At 37.0% G+C, this 22,926-nt stretch overlaps 1 protein-coding gene across 1 annotated transcript in view; it reads right to left on the bottom strand.

Annotated features, from left to right (window-relative positions):
- The window catches only part of PI15 (peptidase inhibitor 15), a 50,368-nt gene extending 27,718 nt beyond the window's left edge, over positions 1-22,650 (bottom strand). Inside the window, exon 1 of the mRNA XM_043977998.1 lies at positions 22,363-22,650. Coding sequence (XP_043833933.1) covers positions 22,363-22,635 — 273 coding nt within the window. The 5' untranslated portion in view covers positions 22,636-22,650. The remainder of the gene's footprint in view (positions 1-22,362) is intronic.
- Between the last annotated feature and the right edge of the window lie 276 nt (positions 22,651-22,926).

The raw sequence follows: 22,926 nt of genomic DNA, 5'->3' as shown, positions 1-22,926 counted from the left end.
ACATTTTGTGATGAACAATGGTTATAGACATGGCTCTTTACAGTACGATGATCCAAGACAATTCCAGAGAGCTCATGATAGAACATGTTCTTGATATCCAGAAAAAAATAACTGTGGATTCTGAATGCAGATTGAACCATACTGTTTCTACATTTTGGCTGATTTTTTTTCTTTGTTGAGGTTTTTCCCTTGTGTTCTGATTCTTCTTTCACAATATGACTAATGCAGACATATGTTTGATGTGATTGTGTATACACACACACACACACACACACACACACATATATATATATATATATATATATATATATAAATCTATATCTTGCTTTTGCTTTCTGTCTTGGGAAGGGGGGAGGGAAAGGAGAGAGGGAGAATAATTGGAACTAAGAATCTTATGAATACAAATGTTGAAAACTATCTTTACATGTAAATGGAAAATAATAAAATATTTTATGATAAAAAACTAAAAAAAAAAAAAGAGTAATAGTTAATGCATTGTATACCTGCTGGTTTTGTAAGGTTACAGACAACAAAGAGGCAATTAGATTTCTACCCTGACAGTATTTTTTTTTTTTTAGTGAGGCAATTGGGGTTAAGTGACTTGCCCAGGGTCATACAGCTAGTAAGTGTTAAGTGTCTGAGGCCGGATTTGAACTCAGGTACTCCTGACTCCAGGGCCGGTGCTCTATCCACTGTGCCATCTAGCTGCCCCTCTACCCTGACAGTATTGCCAAAGCTTCCTAGAGGTGATGCTGTTTAGAGAATTCAGCTGTAGCTAGGTTGTAAAACAAAGGAGTTGAACTGGATGATTTTTGACTCTATCAACTATACTAAACAGCTTGTTTTCTACTTTAGTTGAGAAATGCATGTACTTTTTAAAAAGTCAGTTGGCTTGGAAAAGGAGAGCTGATTAACAGGGGAAATGACCACAACGCATTTTATTTTTAAAAAGTGTTGACAAAAATATTTTCCCCAAGGATGGAGAACAGCTTTTGAAACACTTTCTAAGCATAATGACCATGGTTTTATTTCAAAATAAAAATATTTAGTGGACTTATGCCCATTATGTAGAAGCAGTTAAGAAATATCTGTTATAGGAATCTGTGTGAGTTGATAGAATGAAAGGATCATCTTGAACAAGAGGGAAAGAGGAGGAGGGAGTTGGGAGAGGCTGCATGTCTATACACAAATGTTCAGTCTTCATTGTTTAAGGCAAATCAATTAGGGCTTCCTTAGGAATAGAGGTATTACCATTAAAATGTCAGTGTTCATTGAGAATTCTTGAATGAATCTATTATAAAACTATAGAGTAAACTCTTTCAAAAGGGGAAGAAACCTTAGGAGAGTGGGGAAGGGGAAAGGGAGGCCCAAGGGGTGAAGTCAGCAGCAAAGCCAAGCTTTTATAGAGAATGGAATTGTTAAAACAGTGGTTCACTTTGTCCTGAGCTTCCGCAAAGAAGGCTTCATACTAAAAGTGAAGCCAATCAGAATCTGCTCAAGGAGGGAATAACATACACACTCGATTGGCTGGAGTAATCTATCTAACCCTGCAGAAAAATAGGAGGGGAAGTGGATAAAGAGGGAGGGGCAAAAGAAGGGAGGGCAGATTGGAGGAGGGGACAATCAGAAGCAAATCCCTTTTGAAGAGGGATAGGGTGAAAGAAGACAGATAATAGAATAAGTATCATGGGGAAGGGAAAATAGGATGTAGAGAAACAGTTAATAATAGTAATTGTGAAAAAGAGAAAAAGGGGGAAAATTGTACATACAAAAAAATAGTGAGGCCAGAAGGACAAACATCAGTGATTACATTGGTTCTTCTTCTCCAGTGATATAGGAACAGGAAGTAGAAGTTAGCTAAATGAAAATTGGATGTAGTCCAATAGAGGAATCAGAAGTTTTAGAAGGCATCTGTGACTTTGTCAGTATATGGATAATAGATGATTATGTTGTAGGGATAGACAAATAGCCTCAGAGTCAAGAAAACCTGGTACCAGTCTGGTCTCTGAACACATATTGGATGTGTGTTCCAGTACAACAACTTAGTGCCACTCAGAATTCTCTAAAACTAACTTGAAGAGCTAATCCTGATCTGCATTGGTCTTGAGAATTTCTTGCCTGGGATTCCTTACAAGGATGAAATCACAAATCTAATAAAAAACAAATCAAAAAACGAAACTGATGTCCCACCCTAGGAATTTCCTCCACCAATATATAGATCATCAACCCTTCCATGGCTTAGTAGATAAATCCTAGAAACGGTCTGAACCAATTACAAGCTGAGTGACTTGCTTGGGTCAAAAAGTTATAGTTTAAGGATTTAATCTCAATTTTCTTAACTGTGAGCACTCTACTCAAAATATTTCTACTTAAGCAATTGTATATTCTTTACTATCAACTAGTTGGCTTAGGGTAAGATGCTGGGCCTGGAGTCAGGAAATTCAGTTCAGTTTTTGTTGTTGTTATTGTTGTTGTTTTTCCAGTTGTTTCTGGCTCATCGCCCCATTTGGGGTTTTCTAGGCAGATATATTGGAGTAATTGGTCATTTCCTTCTCCAGCTTATTTTACAGATTAGAAAACTAAGGCAAATATATTTGAACTCAGGAAGACTCATCTTCCTGACTCCAGGCCCAGCACACTCTTCACTGTACCACCAAGCTGACCCTGAAGTCAGGAAGACCTGAGTTCAAATTTGGCCTCAAACATTTACTAGCTGTGTGACCCTGATCAAGTCAGTTAAGCTTTGTTTGTCTTAGTATCTTCATCTGTAGAATAAGGGAGAATATTAATAGCACCTACTTTTCAGAGTTAGTGTGAGGATCAAATGAGATAATAATTGTAAAGCACTTAGCACAGTGGTTGGCACATAGTAAATACTATATAAACGTTAGTTATTTTTATCTACATTTAGTATCATTTCAAGCTTTCTTTTTTAGTTAAATTAATTCAAGTCCTTATTCATTTTTACATCTACCACACAGTGTCATCTTACTACATTCTGCAGGTTGGGTGTTCACTAAAATCCTTGGGGTGGAGGACACCATCAGGATGGTTAATCTGGACTGAAGCAATGAGGAATGCTTTACAATGCTGAGAAACTGCTGAAGTTCTTTCATGATGTGTGTGAGGGTTTGGGGGAGTGGGGATTTTACTACTTAGTATAGTATAAATTCTATTTTTGTGGCCAGGACTTGAAATCAGGTTCTCTGACCCCAGACCCAGTACTCTTGATTGGGCATGGGTTTCAATAGCAGAGAATTCCAGTGAAGCACATGTTGTTAATAATAGCCACAGAAGTAGAAAATGCAGGATGGGCTTTTATCAAAGCATGTAACAAAGTCAATTATAATTCAAGGAGTTTTTAATTTTATTTTATAGGCATCAAAAAGTCATTAAAAGTTTTTGATTTATTAAGTGATGTATTCAAAGCTGTGCTTTAGAGACATTAATTTAGCATTTACATGGGAAACAAATTGGATGGGGAAAAATTAAAGGCAGGGAGAACAATTAGGGAACTTATATCATAATGCAGATAATTAGGGTCCAAATTGTAATACAAGAAAAGAAAATGGAAAGAAGAGGATGGAAGCAAAACATACTGTAGTGGTCAAATGAAAAAGATTTTGGAAACTGATTTATTTATTGGAGGAAATGAGGAGAGTTGAGGACACATTTCCCATTTTAAATGCTTCCTTCCCTGGGGCTAGTAGTATTTCTAGAGAATTTTTACAGTAGCTATGTGGCAATGGAGTATTTCATCGTAAACCAATAAACCTGAGTTTGAGTCTTGGCTTAACCACTAAGCAACTGTGTGATGAAGGCCAAGTCACTTAAACTATTTATGCCTCAGTTTTCTGAGCAAGAAGGTTAGATTTGATGATCCCTGAAGTCCTTCCCATGTTTATGCATCCAGGATTTATCTCTGAATATGATAAATGTGGTTTGGAATTCAGAGGATTGAAGGACTTCAGACACCACTATCTAAAAACAAGAGGAATAACTGACAGTCACAATATTCTGCCTTTGTTTTCTAGTTCCTGGTGTGTATCCCTTGGGTTGGCAATGATCTTTGTCCCTGTCATCCCCTACCTTATGTTGCATATATTTGTGTAGACATTGTATAATTCATTTTTTGTGGGGCAATGAGGGTTAAGTGACTTGCCCGGGTTCACACAGCTAGTGAATGTCAAGTGTCTGAGGCCGGATTTGAACTCAGGTCCTCCTGAATCCAGGGCTGGTGCTTTATCCACTGCACCACCTAGCTGCCCCCATGGTATCATTATTAATTGAATATAAACTCCTTGAAGGCAGGTTGGTGTCAGTGTCACTTCACATTTTTTTGTGTCCCTAATCCTTAAGACAATGCCTGGCACAGAGGAGACAATTAATATAAATGCTTGTTGGATTGAATCAGAAAATCAATGCCTAATGGTCCTTAGGCTCACTGGAGAAATACACCAAAGTGTTCAAGTTATTTCCTAAGAGCTAAATTGCTAAAGACCTTTGAAAAAGAGCCAATTGTCATGTTTGATTTAGACACTTCAGTTGGAGCCCCTGTTCTGATGATTAATACCTAACACCTTGTGGAAGATCTTCTATGAGCTTTTGAATCTTAGAAGTCTTCCAAAGTGCCTTGTAGCACTAAATCAATGGTCATACCAACCATCTCAGACTATTAATATTGAATGAACTGAAAGGCATTTTCTTACCTAAAAACAAGAAATATCAGGGTTAAATGGCAAGTGGCATTTTACAGAAAATATTTATTAGTCAATTTTCTAGAGATATTAGTCATTTTGAACGTGTTTCCATTCATTGTATCCTAGAATAGTATGGTGTCTGCTATATAGTAGTTCTTTAATACATGTTTCTTGAAGGACTGAATTTATTTGTGGTTTGATTGTCCATTTTTTCTCAATCTCTTCCAATAACTATTACCAGGCACGTATTGAGGCACTACTCCATCACACTGAGCTTCTCTGTAGAGAAACTAGCAATATTTCTAAGCATCTTGAAAATCTTCCGCTATAACAGGTGTCTTTGGTCTATTTTATTTGTGAAGTGACATTCTCAAATTTCCTCTATTGATAGACTCTCCTGAGTTCCCTTTAAAGACATATGTCAGGTGAAGGACCATTTTCTAGGAACAGTAAAAACCTTTGCAATTCAGGACAGTTCTGAAGAAAATTCAGTTCATTTTGGATAACACACAAATACACAACAAATCTACTACACACAACTAAAATCACATGTCATCATGAACTAGGTGAGCCATTCATATAACTCTAAATTTCCCTAGGCAACATAAAACTAGAACTCCCAATGTCTTATTCTAACAGCATTCTTTCATATGGTAGACTTGTAAAGCAAGTAGCTAGAAAACCACAGAAAAATGTAAGTGTATAGTCTGGGTCACATTAGCATGCAGTTTGGCATTAATGTGGCTTCCAGATCTAATCCAAGCTAAGTAAGCAATCAGATAGAAACCCAAATAGAGGATTTTTTTCCCTTTGAATTGGAACAATTTAAACTAGTATATAATCAGAAGCAGGGCATCTTGTATTAGTAATTTTGTGCTTAGAAATGAGAAAAACAGCACCAGACTGGAGAAGACAAAAATTAGCAAAGAAAGAAAGAAAGAAAGAAAACAGCAATATTCAAACACTGATTAAATAATTCATTGGTTAAGTCACCAAACATTTATTAAGTGCCAAATATGTACAAGGAAAAAGGACAGTGGATATAATGGATAAAGTACTGATCTTAAAGTCATGAAACTACCTGGGTTCAAGGTTTATCTCTGGCATATACTTGTTGTATGACCATATTTTAATTACTCTCTCCATTCCCTAGATAACACTCCAATACTATAAATTACACGAGTATTTTATTGCATAGATGAAGGGAGTATCCACACCTGGAAATCCATAGCCCGATGAAATCATAGGGCTAAAGAACTTCTTTGAGAGAGGAATCTATGAGGAGTAAAAGATGTAAACTTCAAGAAGTTTTCAATCCATTCTGAGACATGGTACAAATAGAAATAACTATAAGCCAAAATGTGACAGATAAGAATCTGAGAGGTTCAAAATACTATGAGATCTTATTAAGAAATGATCAATTCTGATTGACAATAGGAAGAGAGACTTTGTGAAGAATGTGCCATTTTTTTAGGTTTTGGAAAAAAAAAAAACAATTTGGGTCCATACCTATTATGTCCTGCTAGGGAATCTACCTCAATAAATGCACATAGGCAACTCATTTGTAATATAATTCAGAGCATTTCCTAGAACATTGAGAGATTGTGTAGCTCAGGGTTACATATGTAGCAAATGTCAAACATAGGACTGGAATGCAAGTCTTCTCAATTTGGAACACTTGCCTCACTTAATAAAAATAATTTGGGAAAGTATTTTGAAATTAAGGAACTAATGAATGATTGCCTCTAGAACAGGAAGAAATGATATTCCTTTATATTTTTTTGAGAAATCATATTTCATATCACAATTTGCCAAATGTTATAGCTGGAATATGTTATAGCATGCTCTATGTTTAAAAACTGGCTCTCCAAAAATGCTCAACAAACTTAAGTTTAATTTGGCTTGCTAATGCTTTCTCCATGATTTTCTTAAGTCTAAACAATCAACACTGATCACCTCCTGAAAGAGACCCTGGAAGATAAACTCCAAGGAATATTATAGGTAAATTCCAGAATTATCAGGTGAAGCAGCCAGAAAGAAACAATTTAAATGTCATTGACCACAGTCAGGATTACACAAAACATGGCAGGTTCAACTTTAAAGGACCAGAGTAATTGGGATATGATATTCTGGAAGGCAAAGGAACTTGCATTTTATTATTGTGAGGGTTTTTGGGGGGCCGGGCAGTGAGGGTTAAGTGACTTGCCAATGGGTCACACAGATAGTAAGTGTCAAGTGTCTGAGGTCAGATTTGAACTCAGGTCCTCCTGAATCCAGAGTTGGTGCTTTATCTACTGCACCACCTAGCTGCCCCCAGGAGCTTGCATTTTTTTTTTTGCAGGGCAATGGGGGTTAAGTGACTTGCCCATGGTCACACAGCTAGTAAGTGTCAAGTGTCTGAGGCCGGATTTGAACTCAGGTACTCCTGAATCCAGGGCCGGTGCTTTATCCACTGCGCCACCTAGCCACGCCCTTGCATTTTAACCAATAATCAACTACCCAGCAAAATTCACCATTGTCTTTTGGGGAAAGATTGACATTCAATGAAATAGGGGACTTTCAAGCTTTCCTGATGAAAAGACCAGAACTGAATGGAAAATTTGATCTTCAAATACCAGATTCAAGAGAAGTATAAAAAGATAAACAGAAAATTATCTTGATTGCTCAGCCTAATAATTTGAGTTTCAGATATTAAGCAAGAACTGTTGAAGATAGTATGATCAAATTTATGCATACCAAGATTACTCTGGTGGTAGTATAAAGAATCTGTGATGAAAGGCAGGAGAGAAGTGAAATTAAAGGTGATTGTAATAGTCCATGGAAAATTAAAGGTGATTTTAATAGTCCATGGAGAGGTACTAGGGTGGTAGAAGATGAAAAGAAGAGAGGGCTGGTGACAGATACTGTGAACATACTGACTAGACTTGGCAATTGATTGGCTATGGAAGTCAATGGAAAGGGAGGAGTCAAATATATCTCTAGGGTGTCTATGAGAATGGTGGTACCCTCTACACAAATGCTTTCTGTTCCTTCCTCTGTCTGTTTTTGGTTAAGGCAATCCCCTTTTATACCATGTTAAGGGGATCCCCTAAACCTGTCTTTCTGAGTTGCCATATTTTTCAGAAACACTAGACTTAGAACATGAAAGAGTCCCTGAATGTGTCAAGAATAAAGCTACCCACAGAAATGACATAATTTGTTGTTGTACCTCAAGCTGGTCACCCTGTGTATCCTTAGGAGGCAAGACAAGTTACAGCTGTCTGTGCCAGGCTAGGACACTAATGGTGAAGCTGGGGTCTTCTGCAGATAAGAGGATACTCCTAGTTTAGCAGTTCCCAAGGAAAAAGAATGCACCTTTGCCATGGCCCCATTCCTCCCCATGTAGAGTAGTTTTGGTGTCCTATACCTTTGATGTACTGTTCACCTTCCCATGTTCTACCCCTTCCCAAGATTCCCTCCTCTATTTGTCCTGCTTTTATAAAAGTGTAAACTTCTGTAAAAACTTTGAGCCCATTGGGTTCTCATGCATGTTCATTTCTTTTGTAATAAACCTGGTTTTCATATACATCTCATGACATCGTGATTGCCTGTTGAAAACCACAAGACCATTTCTAATCCATTGATAGATCCTAGCCCTAATCCTTCTTTCTAAGGAAGAATAAGTTTTAATATTCAATAGTGGTATTAGGAATAATAATGGAATAATTTTCTTTACTTTTCCCACAAACTTTAAAAAAATACTACAGGGGCAGCTAGGTGGTACAGTGGATAGAGCACCGGCCCTGGATTTAGGAGGACCTGAGTTCAAATCCAGTCTCAGACACTTAACACTTACTAGCTATGTGACCCTGGGCAAGTCACTTAACCCCATTTGCCCTGTAAAAAAATACTACAGTGTTATAATTACAAAATAAACTAAGTTCTTGTATGATAAAAAAAATATCCTTGGGATCTATGTTGTATTTTAAAATCGAGACTTTATATTTTTCTCTTATCTATTTTGACAAAAGGTCAGCTAGGTGGTATAGTGGATAGAGTGCCAGGCCTGAAGTCAGGAAGACTCATCTTCCTGAGTCCAAATCCAGCCTCAGATACTTATTAGCTGTGTGACCCTATGTACTTACCCTGTTTGCCTCAGTTTCCTCATGTATAAAATGAGCTAAAGAGGAAAATGACAACCCACTCCAATATTATTACCAAGAAAAACACAAATGGGGTAAGAAAGAGTTGGACAAGACTGAAACAACTGAACAACAACAGCATTTTGGCAAAAGCATGTTTAACCACCATGGGCAATACATCACAAATATCTTTGCTTCTACCTACTTTGCCTGGGGAAGACATATGATCACTTAAGAATGCAGGAAGGAATGTAGATTTAGTACTAGATTCACATTTAATTAGGTTAGGAAATATCTGTATTCAGCATCTATGTTTGTTTGTTTCCAAGTGACATCTTCTTAAAAAGTTTTACTTTGGTTTATGGTGTATGAAATTTTATGAACTTAATTTAATGATAAAAATAAAAATATAGTCTAAATACTAAAAATATAACTTCCTGGGCAACTAGCCACATCTATGTCAAAAATGTTTGGCTTGCAGATTTAGATATTTTGAGACAATCTGGGTCAGTGAGAACAGAACCTTGTCTTCCTAAACCTAAAGTCAATTTTCACTAATTGCCTTTTTGCTTCAAAGAAAGTTTTTCACTCCATGCTTCCTCTAACCATGAAGAGCATCAAATATATGTTAAATATAGTGCATTATATATGCCAATTTGATCATGACTAAACATTAAAGTTAAGGATTCATGCTAGGACAGGACAGGGTCCCCATGGAACCAGTTCCTATTTCTAGAATCCTGAGACTATTTCTAGAAAAAATTCTTGTCTCTAAGGGTATAGCGTGGCATCTCAGGATATGACCTTTGGGGCATGTTGAGATTCTGGTTAACCCTGGAAGACTCATGCATGTTCTCATGTCTCTGCCATTATAATATGGAACATGTAAGTGAAACTTTCCTAAAATCATAAGAGTCTAGTCCCACAGGCATAATGTGAAATTTACTCACCTGAGATGTCCCTTCTCTTTTAATAATACCATTCCAAGAGTAGTAGCTTCTCTCATGACCTTCATCTACACATTCCCTATTCAGCATTCTATATGATGGATGGGGGTTACATCATCAACTAACTTTCTTCAATGAATTACCACAACATAGTCAATTTGCTTTTCAATACCTTGGTAAAAGGGTATCCTAAGTTACAAAACTGGATTGTTTCTATGATTTTCTCCACCCAGCATAGTAACCTATCAGTTGTGCCCACATATGCACCAACAAACTAAAACATAACTTGCATAAACACAAGGACTTTCAGATAATATACATATTAATAATACTGTTTTGCATTTGGGGCAGCTAGGTGGCACAGTGGATAGAGAATTGGCTGTGGAATCAGGAGGACCTGAATTCAAATCCAGCCTCAGACACTTGACACTTACTGGCTGTATGAGCCTAGGCAAATCACTTAAACTCAATTGTCTAAAAACATCTGGGGCCATTTCCAGTCATTCTGATGTGTATCTTGCCACTGGACCCAGATGGCTCTGGAGGAAAGAGTGAGGCTGGTGACCTTGTATAGCCCCGCTCATTTAAAATCAACTTAATTGCAAATCATGACATCACCCCGATGTCATGGTCCTCTTCAAGAACAGAGACAACAATTTATAGGGTACTTTACCTTACTAAATGCTTTAATATATATGTATGTATTATATATAGTTATAACACTGTGAAATACATAATATACATATTATTTGAATTTTCAAGATAATTGAATTGAGGTTCAGAGAGGTTAGCTGATATACACAATCAGGAAATCTGACTCCAAGACCATTTTTTTTTGGTGGGGCAATGAGGGTTAAGTGACTTGCCCAGGATCACACAGCTAGTAAGTGTCAAGTGTCTGAGGCCAGACTTGAACTTGGGTCCTCCTGAATCCAGGGCTGGTGCTTTATCCACTGAGCCACCTAGCTGCCCCCTTGCTTTTTTTTTTTAAAGACCATTTTTATTTAATACAATATTGGCTTTCTAGAATATAGTGCAATTTGTCTCTAGTATGCTAAATTAAGAAATGAATACTTATGGATGGAATTTTATGCCAGTCTATCATACATTTTTGTGGATCTAATATGTGCCAAGAAATGGATTATTCACTGCAAATGCAAAGTCAGAAATGAAATAGTCCTTGACTTCAAAGGGTTTACGTTGCTTTTGGTAAGGTGACATATCCATAAGTATACACAAGATTTATACAAAATCGATAAAAATAATTTTGGATTGGGTAGGTCCTAGTGGAATCAGAAAAGACTTGATGTAAAATGTTTTGCTGAGGTAGGCTTTGAAGGAAAGTTGTTGTTGAGTCATTTTAGTAGTTTCTGACTCTAGTAGTGTCTGAGGGTGGATTTGGACTCATAAAGATGAGTCTTCCTGACTTCAGGCCTGGTACTCTATCCACTGACTCTTCATGAGCCCATTTTGGTTTTTCTTGGCAAAGATACTGGAGTGGTTTGCCATTTCTTTCTCCATCTCATTTTAGAGATGAGGAAACTGAGGCAAATGGAGTTGAGTGACCTACCCAGGGTCACACAGCTAGTAACTGAGACCTGATTTGAACTCAGAAAAATATCATCCTGACTCCAGGACTGGCACTCTATCCATTGTGACACCTAGCTGCCTTTTAAACAACAACAACAAAAAAAAGATTTGCTAAAAGGTAGAGGTAAGGAAAGAATGCATTCTAGGCAGCTTGTAGAAAAGCATGGAGTTGAGCACTGGAGTATTCTGGATGAGGAGTAGGGGAGATTATATATCTATAGCTATATCATCTATATATAAAGTTTAGCTGGGCAACAGAGTTTGTGAAGTGGGGAAATAAATAATTAGGTAACTTGGAGCTGGCTTATGAAGTCAGTCAACAAGCATTTATTAAATCCTTACTATCTGCCAAATATTTTGCAAAGAGCTTGAGATTTTTAAAAAAAAGGTAAAAACAACTCACTGGACTTAAACAGAGTCTTGAAAGAAGTAAGGAGATCCAGAAGTTGGAGGTGAGGAAATAGAGCATTCCAGACATGTGGTGTAGTTAGTGCAAATGCATGGAGGTGGAAGATGGAGAATTGTCAAGTATGCTGTTGTAGCTGAATCAAAGAGGGAATGGAGGAGAATAATATGTAGGGAGACTAGAAAGGTAAAAGGACAGGCTTTAAATGAGAAACAGAAGATTTTCTATCAAATCCTAGATGTAGTAGACAGCCTATTAAAGTTTTTTCAGTAAGTGTGATAATAGTGAGATCTATACTGTAGGAAATCATGTTGGCAGCTAGATCAAGAATGAACTAGAAAGGAGAAAGACTTCAGGCACAGAGACCAAGGCTCTTTCCAATGGTTCAGGCTAGAGGTGTAATTAAAGACTAAATTTAGCAGCATGAGTGAAAATAAGAGGGCTTATACATGAAATATTCTGAAAGTGATGTTATCAGAAAAACCTGGAAAGTCCTACATGAACTGATGCAGACTCCTACATGAACTGATACATGTACTGTATACAAAATAACAGCAATATTGTAAGATGATCTCCTGTGAATGACTTGGTTATTTTCCGCAATGCAATGGTCCATGATAACTCTGAAGGAGTTATGAAAATTGCAGTCCATCTAAAGAGAAAGAACTGATGGCATCTGAAAACTGAATGAAGCATAATTTTTTTGATAGTTCCTTAATCTGGTTTTGTTTTTGTCTGTTTTCTTTCACAACTTGGCTAATGTGGAGATGTTTTGTATGACTACTCATGTATAACTTATATTGAATTGCTTGAGTTCTTGAGGGGGTATGGGAGGGAGGAAGAGGAGTTGGAACACAAAGGTTTTTTTAAAAAATGTCTAAATTTGTTTTTACATGCAATTTGGAAAATAAAATTCTAAATAGATAATTTAAAGAGAAATACTGTGAAAGTAGAAATGACTACACAAGGTAGATATTTGAGGTGAGTGTGTTGAGTATTAACAAAGATTGTGAGCCTCAGTAAGAGGATGGTGGTACCCTTTATGGAAATAGGAAAGTTGAGAGAAGGGTAGAGTTGGTGTGTAAAGATGTGTTCCATTTTGGTCATGGTGAAGTCGAGGCCTATGAGACTTCCACTTCATGATGTCTAAAAGGTGATAGGTAATGCAAAACTGGAACTTAGGAGAGATATTAGGACTGGGTATATAGATGTGGGAAAAATCTGTATAGAAATGAGAATTGATCTCCTGGTAATTTATGAGGTTACCAAGTGAGAAGGTAGAGAGGGCAAATAGAAAAGGTCCCAGGGCAGATTTTCAGGGAAACCCAAGGTAAGTGATAGTATTGAAGATCCAGCAAAAAAAGACAGATCCAGCAAAAGAGACCAAGAAGAAGCTCTTACATAGAAAGGAGGCAAAGCAGGAGAGGAGTATAATGAAAAACTAGAGAAGAGAGAATGTATAGGAGAAGACATTTAACAATGCTCAACAGGGTCAAGAAGGATGAGGTTCAAGTAAAGACCATTCAATTTGTCAATTAAGACATGACTGGTTAAATTTAAATACAAAATAACAAGAAAATCTATTTGGTCTTAGAAGTGATAGGGAGTCCATCAAGTTTACTGGGAAGAAGAGTGATATGGTTTAGGCTTGTACTTAAGGAAAACACTTTGACAACTTTGTGGAACTCAAATGCGGAATTAACTACTAGAACCTTAAGTCATGAAGGTAATGAATTCATTGCTATGGATCATATGTTTGGGGTACTTTTTAATCTCATCTTTCTTGTACCACCAGTGAAACCATGGGTTTACAGTGATCCCTAGAGTTTGCTTGCACATTTTACCTTTTGTGTGTGTGTGTGTGTTGGGGGAGAGGGGACATTGAGGGTTAAATGATGCCCAAGGTCACACAGCTAGTAAGTATCAAGTGTCTAAGGATGGATTTGATCTCAGGTCCTCCTGAATCCAGGGCCGGTGCTTTATCCACTGTGCCACCTAGCTCCCCCCCTTTTACCTTTTTAGCATCCATCTCACAGCTGGGAAAAATAGTACAACTTTGTCTCCTTTTGGCTTTGTGTGTGGAAAGCTGACTAAAAATAGGGAGCTTTCAAGGTTACTACCTTCTCCATTCATGTGCAAGTTAGTCAAAGTAATGTGTACCTTGGATGAAAAATCTTGAAAAATGTGCCCTGTCTCTGTTTCTAGCCAAGGCATTGAAAAGGTTCTCCATTATGTAGAACAGGAATGTGGAGCTCTGAATGTGCTGGAGAAATGCCTTCCTGTCAGGGATCCTTCCGGGTTCATTGCTCTTTGGCAAAAAGTCTCAGGAGACTTTCTAGTGGTCGTGAAAACATTTATGGAAAGACTTCAGAGTTGACACTTTAAATTTCTCATGCCTACGATGAGGGAAAAAAGCATTCTCACACCCAAATAAGTGTAAATGCCCAGTCTGTGGACATTATATTTTGTATGAATTTTGGTAAGGATGAAAATCTTCCAGAAGGGGGATGTTTTTGGCTGGTATTTAATCCTTCACTATATAAACTATAAAACATTTCACACTCTATAAAGACTCTCATTATTCTCTTCCACATTAAAGTCAAAGGGGGATTATTGCTCCTCATTCTTGTGGGGTCACAGTTCATTAGGGCAAGATGGGATTTTAGAGTTGCTGTGCCTAAAGAGGAACTGTTGATGCATCTAGGGATAATTAACCCAGAGAAGATAAGACTTTGAGGAGTTATGATAGATGTCTAGAAATATTGAAAATGTTATCATATGGAAGAGGAACTAGGCATTCTCTGCGTGGTCCCAGAGAGCAGAACAATGGGAAGCAATTTGAAGGACTCAGATTTTGACTCAGTATAAGGTTTGAGTCAACATCTCTAAGACTGAGTTGTCTAAAAATTGAATGGGCTACCAAAGGAGTTAGTTCTATGTGATCTCAAAGCAGAAACTTGATGAAGGTCACTTAGGGACTCCTATGCGTTTGACTAGATTGACTTTGGTATCTATTCTTGTTTTTTTTTTTTTTGTTTTTTTTTTTTAGGCAATGGGGGTTAAGTGACTTGCCCAGAGTCACACAGCTAGTAAGTGTCAAGTGTCTGAGGCCGGATTTGAACTCAGGTACTCCTGAATCCAGGGCCGGTGCTTTAACCACTGCACCATCTAGCTGCCCCGGTATCTATTCTAACAATGTGACTATCATGCACTGAAATCCTTAATCCAACCCTGTTACATATCAGGAAATTTAGTCCTAGAAGTATGAAGTAACTTGACCATAAAGAGAAAAAGTAAGGGCTAGCGCCCAAGCCTCCAAAATTATAATATAGTGTCATCTAACACACAAATGAGGTAGTAGATGAGGTTTGTATCATTGGATGAGGCTTAAAGCTAACTACTTTGATATCTAACTTTCCTTACCATACTAGGGAAATACAGGGATTGGTTTGGGAGTCACTTTGTAAGTATTCAGTCGTAAATTGTAACTTATTACTACTCATCCCTGGCAAGTAGATCAGTGTGGTTATTTCTAATGTTATTTTAAAGTATTTTTCATTCAGTCATTCAAAAATAAATTCAAATCATACTTCCAGGTGATTTAGTACAAATTGATAGCTTGGCATTCTTCCCTTTCCTTTTCCCTTCCATTTCTCAAAAGAGGCTATGGTAAGTACAATGCAGTAAAACTCTGCATATGATAATTCACATAAAATAAACTGGTGGCTTGGACCCAATTACAAGTGTCTCTTTTGTATATGTTTATGAATTTTCAGATAATAACTGGCTCTTATAATTTGCTTTTAAGTCTGCATAAAGTTGTTTTTGTCCAGATAATCCTCACAGCAACCTCATAAAGTAGACACTACATTTTATAGATGAAGATGTTGATGATCAGAGATGTTAAGTGGCTTGCCCTTGGGTCCACAGAGAATTAAGTGTCAAAAGCAGAACATGGGGGCTGCTAGGTGGCAAAGTGGATGGAGCACCAGCCTTGGATTCAGGAGGACCTGAGTTCAAAATCCAATCTCAGACACTTGACGCTTACTAGCTGTGTGACCCTCGGCAAGTCACTTAACCCTCACTTCCCCACAAAAAATCAAAACAAAACAAAGAAAAGAAAACAAACAAACAAAAGCAGAACATGAAGGTTAGGGGTAGCTAGGTTGCCTAGTGGATAGAGTGCTTGATCTAGAATCAGGAAGACTTATCTCAGCTACTTACTAACTGAATGATCTTGGGTAAATCATTTAAATTCTGTCTGCCTCAGTTTCCCCATCTATAAAATGGAGATAAAATCTGCCTCCAGGGTTGTTGGATGCTAAAATGAGATAGTATTTCTGAACACTTTGTAGAGTTACATAAAAAATGCCAGCTATTATATGTGTTTTTTTTCTTTTTTTTTTTTGGCCAGGCAATGAGGGGTAAGTGACTTGCCCAAGGTCACACAGCTAGTAAGTGTCAAGTGTCTGAGGATGGATTTGAACTCAGATCCTCCTGAATCCAGGGCTGGTGCTTTATCCACTGTGCCATCTTGCTGCCCCAACCAGTTGCCCCACCAGCTATTATATGAATCCAGGTCTCTCTAACGTAAAATTTAGGATGCTAAGCACTAATAATTATATAGTATTTACCATATGCCAGGCACTATGTTAATGATTTTACAATTATTATCTCATTTATCATCACAACAACCCTGGAAGGTAGGTGTTATTATTATCCCCATTTCACAGGTGAAGAAACTGAGGCAAACCGAGGTTAAGTGATTTGTCCAATGTCACAAAACTAGGAAGTGTCTGAGGTCAGATTTAAACTCAGGTATTCCTGATTCCACTCTAAGCACTGTGCCAACTAGTTTTATTTCTCTATTTGGATTGTGGTTTAAATTGCACTCTTGGGAAGAAAGAATAGCTATTGTCTCAGATGTACTGGGATGTGGTCAGTAGAGGGTAGTGTGGTGTAGTGGAAAGAAAGTTGGATCTGGATGAGGAGAGCAATATTCAGATTCTGTATCTGACACTAAGAAATGTGTGACCCTAGACAAAGTCTCAGACTTAATTTCTCCATCTGTAAACTGTGAATAATTCTTCTTATTCCTCTTCTTTTCCCTCCTCCTCCTGCTCTTTCTTCATATTATTCAAGTGATACTACAGGGTTATGAGCAATAACACAATCACAACTGTATATCACCCATGTAATTGTGGAAAGTAGGCATAAGTGGTCTGTACTTTATCAACTATAATGTTGGTATGAGAAGTGAAAGACATTATTTATGACATGTATGATAAGGAAAGTAGGTAAGCGAAGCATATAGTATAAAAAAGTAATGGCAGATGGATAGTGAGCAGTATAATGGCAGCCTCATGAATAAAATGTTAAGATAATTAGAAGACATCTAACATATTGGGGTGGGTCCTCTGCCAAAAGGATGTGCAGAAGACTATGGACAAGAGAAAGCTAGATGGTTCAGTGGATACAGCTCTGGGCCTGGACTAAGGAAGACCTGACTTCAAATCCAGCTTTGTTGAATCTTGGAAAGTCACTTAACTTGTCTTTGCCTTAATCCACTGTAGAAGGAAATGGTAAACCATTCCAGTGTCTTTGCCAAGAAAATCTCATGGACAGTTATGGTCCACAGGTCACAAAGTGTCAGACACAACTGAAAAACTAAAGCAATGGGTAAGAAATTTTTAGGAGGAGAAAGTGAGTGCATTGCAATATGCATTGGTTGGGGGAAGGGATATCCTCACAAAGAGATCAGGAGATCACTGTAGATTTGAAATAAGCATATGAACACATATAAACATAGATGATATATACATGTCTATGAATAAAATCCCCAATATTTTTTAAAAATCTATGATTTCTTAGGTATGGTCACTCCATTCATTGATACATAACATATTGATTTTAGGCTTTAGTTATTTGAACCCCTGAACTCTTTTTATCACTTTACTAAACTAACTTAAAAAAACCAAAACAAAACAAAACAAAACCATAAGCCAGAGGTTCATGTGAGGTGGGAGCAGATGTGTCACATATAATGAATATTAGCATTAGCTCATATTACTGACTTTATATTCTCACTCAATTAAATTATTTACTCTTCCCTTTATATTATATTCCTTCTTGGGGCAGTTAGGTGGTGCAGTGGATAAAACATCAGTCCTGGATTCAGGAGGACCTGAGTTCAAATCTGGCCTCAGACACTTGACACTTACTAGCTGTGTGACCCTGGACAAGTCACTTAACCTTCATTGTCCTGAAAAAAAAATAAGTCAATATAATATTCCTTCTTCCTCTAGCTTTTGCATGGAATATCCAGTATTTCTCCATCCCTACCTCTGTTTGGATTCCTCACTCTATTCAAGGCTCATCTCAAAGACCATCTCTTTCACGAGACCTTCCTGATCTTCCCCATTACTGTTAGTGTTCCAGGCCACATTAGCTCATATTCATTTTGCATACATTTTGTATTTATTTATGCATGCAAATTTTGTTTCCCTCAAGAACAATGTAAGTGCCCTGTAACTATTTTTGTGTTTGCCTCCATGTCTCCACAATGCCTAGAAAAGAGTAGGAATTTAATCCATTTAAAAATATTTTATTTTAATGAAATTTTGATGGGAAAGCTAAGACAGAACATGATCACTAAGTAAACATTTTACTTTATTCCCACTTTTTGTAGAAGAAACTCGATTAGTTCTAATTAAATGTGCTAAGAATGAATTTCCATAGCCATGTTGCATCTCAATATCTTTAAATGACCTCCAATAAACTAAATCTACACCTGTTTCTCACCTGTAGATTAGAGAATATATTCTTCAGGCTCTTTCAGCACCTTAATGCCAAGAAACAAAAATCCCACTGTCATACTTTTCAAAGGCAATTTTGGTGTATTGCATTTACACTATGATAAATAGCTTTATTTTTACTTGTAAATTGCTCTGCTTTTTTTTAAACATGTAGCAGTTTTGATTCATTCAATGCTGATTTATATCCATTATAAAGAAATAGGATTTATATATTCTTTAGCATCTTAATGACTTCCATGATGAATGCTAAAAGCTTCAGGGGAAAGTGATTAAAGTTTGTGACAGTTGATCTCAAACTAATTCAACTTATCTTGTTGTTATTATATTAAGTTCTGGACAAAAAAGAACCTTCTACTTCTTGGCAGGTGATAATCAATAAACAAAGGCAGCCAGTTGAGGAAAGGGTCAGTGAGTCATTCAACAAATATTTATAAAGCACTCCCAGTGAGCCAAACTTTGTTGTAAACTTTTAGAGTATTTAGAAACAGATCAGATCATCACATAGCTCATAGTATGCCACAATTTTTAATGTTAAAATAAAGACTGAAATCTTAAATTGAACCTAGAATTGGGAGGCAGCATTGGTAGGTATGATTGTAGGTATGATCAATGTCCTTTAAAGAGGTGGTACCCACCAAACTTCTACAGACAGATTATTCTTTTACACCTTCTAAAGATCTTTGCTTTGCCTAAACAAATTCAAAATCTGCAGACGGTATAATGTAACAGTCTGTGTTCTGGTTGAATTACTTGGTCAATCTACTAAAGCTTTATAACTTATGAACAACTGGTTGAACTTTCATGTTACTTCACATCACCTAAACCAAAGCTTCTTAAACTCTGGGTAACTGAATGTGGGGGTTGCAAAAAAATTGGCAATATTAAAAGGTTACATATAACTATTTTATATACCTATATACCCAGAGTCACATAAAAATTTCTCTGGCAAAAAGGAGTTATGAGTGGAAAAAGTTTAAGAAGCCCTGACCTAAACTATATGGTGTAACATACAGAGAGGTGACCCTGGAGCTAGGAAGACCTTGATTAAAGTCCCCTCACCCCCAACACATACTAGCTATGACCCTGGATAATTCACTTAATATATTGGTCCTCTGAGCAACTTTTCTTAGAGAAGGTTCCAATCTAGGAAGATTCCTTATGTTTGAATTCCCTATATCATTGAAATGATAGGTCCAGGGCCTACCTATCCCAGCTGGCTTTGTTTACCTTTGACAAAAAGGCATTGAACAACAAGAATTTACTGAGTATCTATGTATGCCTAGCATTGTGCTTGGGGTTCTGAGAAATATAAAAGGATCACATAAGGCCAATCTCTTCCTCCCATCCCCTTCCTCTCCCTACTCAAGAGTAAATAATGGTGAGAAATGCCAACTGGACTTCTATATTTCAAGATGTCCTTTAACTGAAAAGTAATGTAGAATAGTGGAAATAATCTCAGATTTTGAATTTAAATGATCTACATTTGAATCTGTCACTTGCTATTTTTGTGACAACCTATCTTTTCACTTTCCTCAGCTATGAAATGGAAAAATTATAACAGGGTCTCTAAGGCCATTCTCAGCTTATATCCTTTATATCTGTGATTTGATTATTTCATCTGCCAGCTTTGATAAAGGAAGTGTATAGCCATGAGCAACCTGATTCTCTATAGGTAATATTAATGCCAGTTTGGGGGGTTTTAGGTAGTACAGTATGATACATTATTTTGCAAAGTGGTCCTAGAGATTCCCTAATCACTTTCCTTTTAGAGTACATGACTTAATAGTTCCTTTTACAAACACCTTAGGTATCATAAGACTTCAGTCATTGCCAGTTTTTCAGACATCATGCTCTTGATGTAGGTTTGAGAATAGAAATTTTGCATCTAAATAAACTATAGGAATGCAATAAAATAAAATTTAAAATAAAGCCTATCACTTCTGAGTACCATCATGCAAAGAGAGAATGAAAATTCATGCCATAGCACTTCAGTGTTCTCCAGAATTCCATAAATGTAAAAACAAATGAATGAAAAATTTATGCAATGCCTACTATCTTCAAAGTCTAAATCTACTATCTTCAAAATCTAAATGCTAAAATAGAAATCAAGACAGTCCTTACCCTTAAGGAGCTTGCATTCCAGTTAGGAGAGAGTACTTAAAGAGGAGTGGTAGTCTGGGCAAGAGGCTTTGGTCTGAGAAGTTGCAAATATGTGAGTGGAAAAATTGGGCAATCAGTCCACTGATGCCAAGATACATAAAATGTAAAAGGAAATGTGTTCCCCAAGGACAAGGACATTTCCCATCCCGAGACAATAGGATAAAAGGGAAGTCAAGTGAATATGGTCTTTCCTTCAACAATTCCTAAATCTCTCAATTCTTAAAATCTTTTCATCCATAGTTGCCTCCTTAAGGCAATTAAATCTGCTTTCTTAGTTCCCTTTTCATGGAGAACAGCAAGAATAGCAACAATAAACAGCAACATTTATATAACACTTTAAAGTTTGCAAAGATCTTTCCAATAGTGATCTCATATGATTCTCATAAAAGCTTTGGGAAGTAAGAGCTATTATCATCCTCATTTCACAGATGTTGATGCTTTAAAGAAAAATAAATAAATAGAATAATTAAATGAATTAATTTGTCCTCCCCTTGTAGGAACATCTTATTTCTGTAGATACTTGTTGGCTAAGTTAGAGACATTCTCATTTTGGTACCTTTCCTATTAAATTTTTAAAAGACAGTAACCCAAACTAGTGTGACCACAGATTATCCTTTCTTAGAAATCAAAAAGGAGCAGAAACTTAAGTGACCTGAAAAACTTAAAAGAACAGAGACTCTCTATATTTGAAATGTGACCTATTTTTTTCCTCACTGCCTTCTCCAGTTGATCAAGTATAAAAGACTATCTGAAATTGCAGATTAGGACCAGGTCTGAAAGACTTCCACATGATTAGGTTAAGAATGGTTATCATTATTATTGCCCCCAGCACTTACTTCTGGGCATTGGGTTCATGTCTTCAGTGCCCAAAGGCTGACTCCCTGCTGCTGTCATTTAAGATAATATTAAACATCAAGTTTTGAAACATTATTCATTGAAAACCAAAAAAAGAAATGTGATTATTCTTTTAAAAACAACTTGAATTTTTCACTTGCTAGGTAAAACAATTTAAACACAGACAGCCTATTTTTAACAGGAGAGTACCAAAGTATTTATTCACTGCAGGTTGGAACAATCTACAAGTTCACTAACTGAGCTGTTATCTGAACGACAAAGCATTAAGCCATAATAAGGAAATAACGGGCACGGTCTGTTAGCAGAGCAATAGAGTCTCTCCAGAAAGAGCTTTAGCCAAGAAAGGCAAGACAAGCACACTGGAGTCGGCTGAAGCATGTTGTTATTAAGGAAACTTTTTCAAATTAAGACTGTAACTGAAGAGAAATAAAATCATTATCATGAAGTCAACACGTGTCAATATTTCATGTCCAAGTTCCAGGTTTTTCATAGCTCTTGACAAGTTCAAGAACCTTACTGAATATCCTCTTTCCCTTCACGTTCTGAGGCATTATCATGAATTATCAACAGTCATAGAATATCCCAGTAATATCTGCAGTTGTAATTCTATGGTATCATTAACAGATAACCACTTTGTAAATACACCTCTCTTTCCTACTTAAAAACATCACCTTGACTTGATGTTTTGATTCTCCTAGATTCTGATAATTAAAAATAGGCATCCCTACCAAGAACGTTCTCTGTTCCCACCCAGAGAAACCCTCTTACCATATATTCCATGTTGGCAGCAGGTGGAAACACCTTGCCCCGAACTTGGTTGTGATAATCAAGGATCGCGATCATGTCATTCTGCGAGATGTATCGCTTCTTCCTGGGTTTGGGGAGATCCGCTGAGTTCAGATGTGCTTTGAGAGCGGCTTCAATATCAGTGAAGTTATTGGTTGGCGAGGATGAGTCAGTGGCGTTGAGTAAGACGACTGCACTTGTTTCACAGAGAAGGGAGAACAAGAGCACACCACTGACAGCAGAGATTGCTATCATCTTGGGATGGAGGAGGGGAGAAGCCACAGGGTTTACTCTGCTTTGAAATAGGAAGGGAGAGTTAGGGTCTATTTGTGAAAGAGGGAAAATGTGCCAGAACACATGCTTTTACACCCAAATTTCTCCTCTGAGAGCTTTCCTTGACTTGATTATGTTCTGCAATCCAAAAGACTTTTTCAAATAACTGTTAGAAGGAAGCCTATAATTACTGCCCATGTTGCTTTAATGGATGAAGAAACCCAAGATGAACTTTCAGATGAATAAGGCAGCATAGTATAACACTCAGATGTG

The sequence above is a fragment of the Dromiciops gliroides genome, chromosome 1 (assembly GCF_019393635.1).
Source record: "Dromiciops gliroides isolate mDroGli1 chromosome 1, mDroGli1.pri, whole genome shotgun sequence".
Classification (NCBI taxonomy): Eukaryota; Metazoa; Chordata; class Mammalia; order Microbiotheria; family Microbiotheriidae; genus Dromiciops; species Dromiciops gliroides.
The sequence above is the reverse complement of the archived record's forward strand: the minus strand, read 5'-3'. Positions and strand labels throughout refer to the sequence as shown.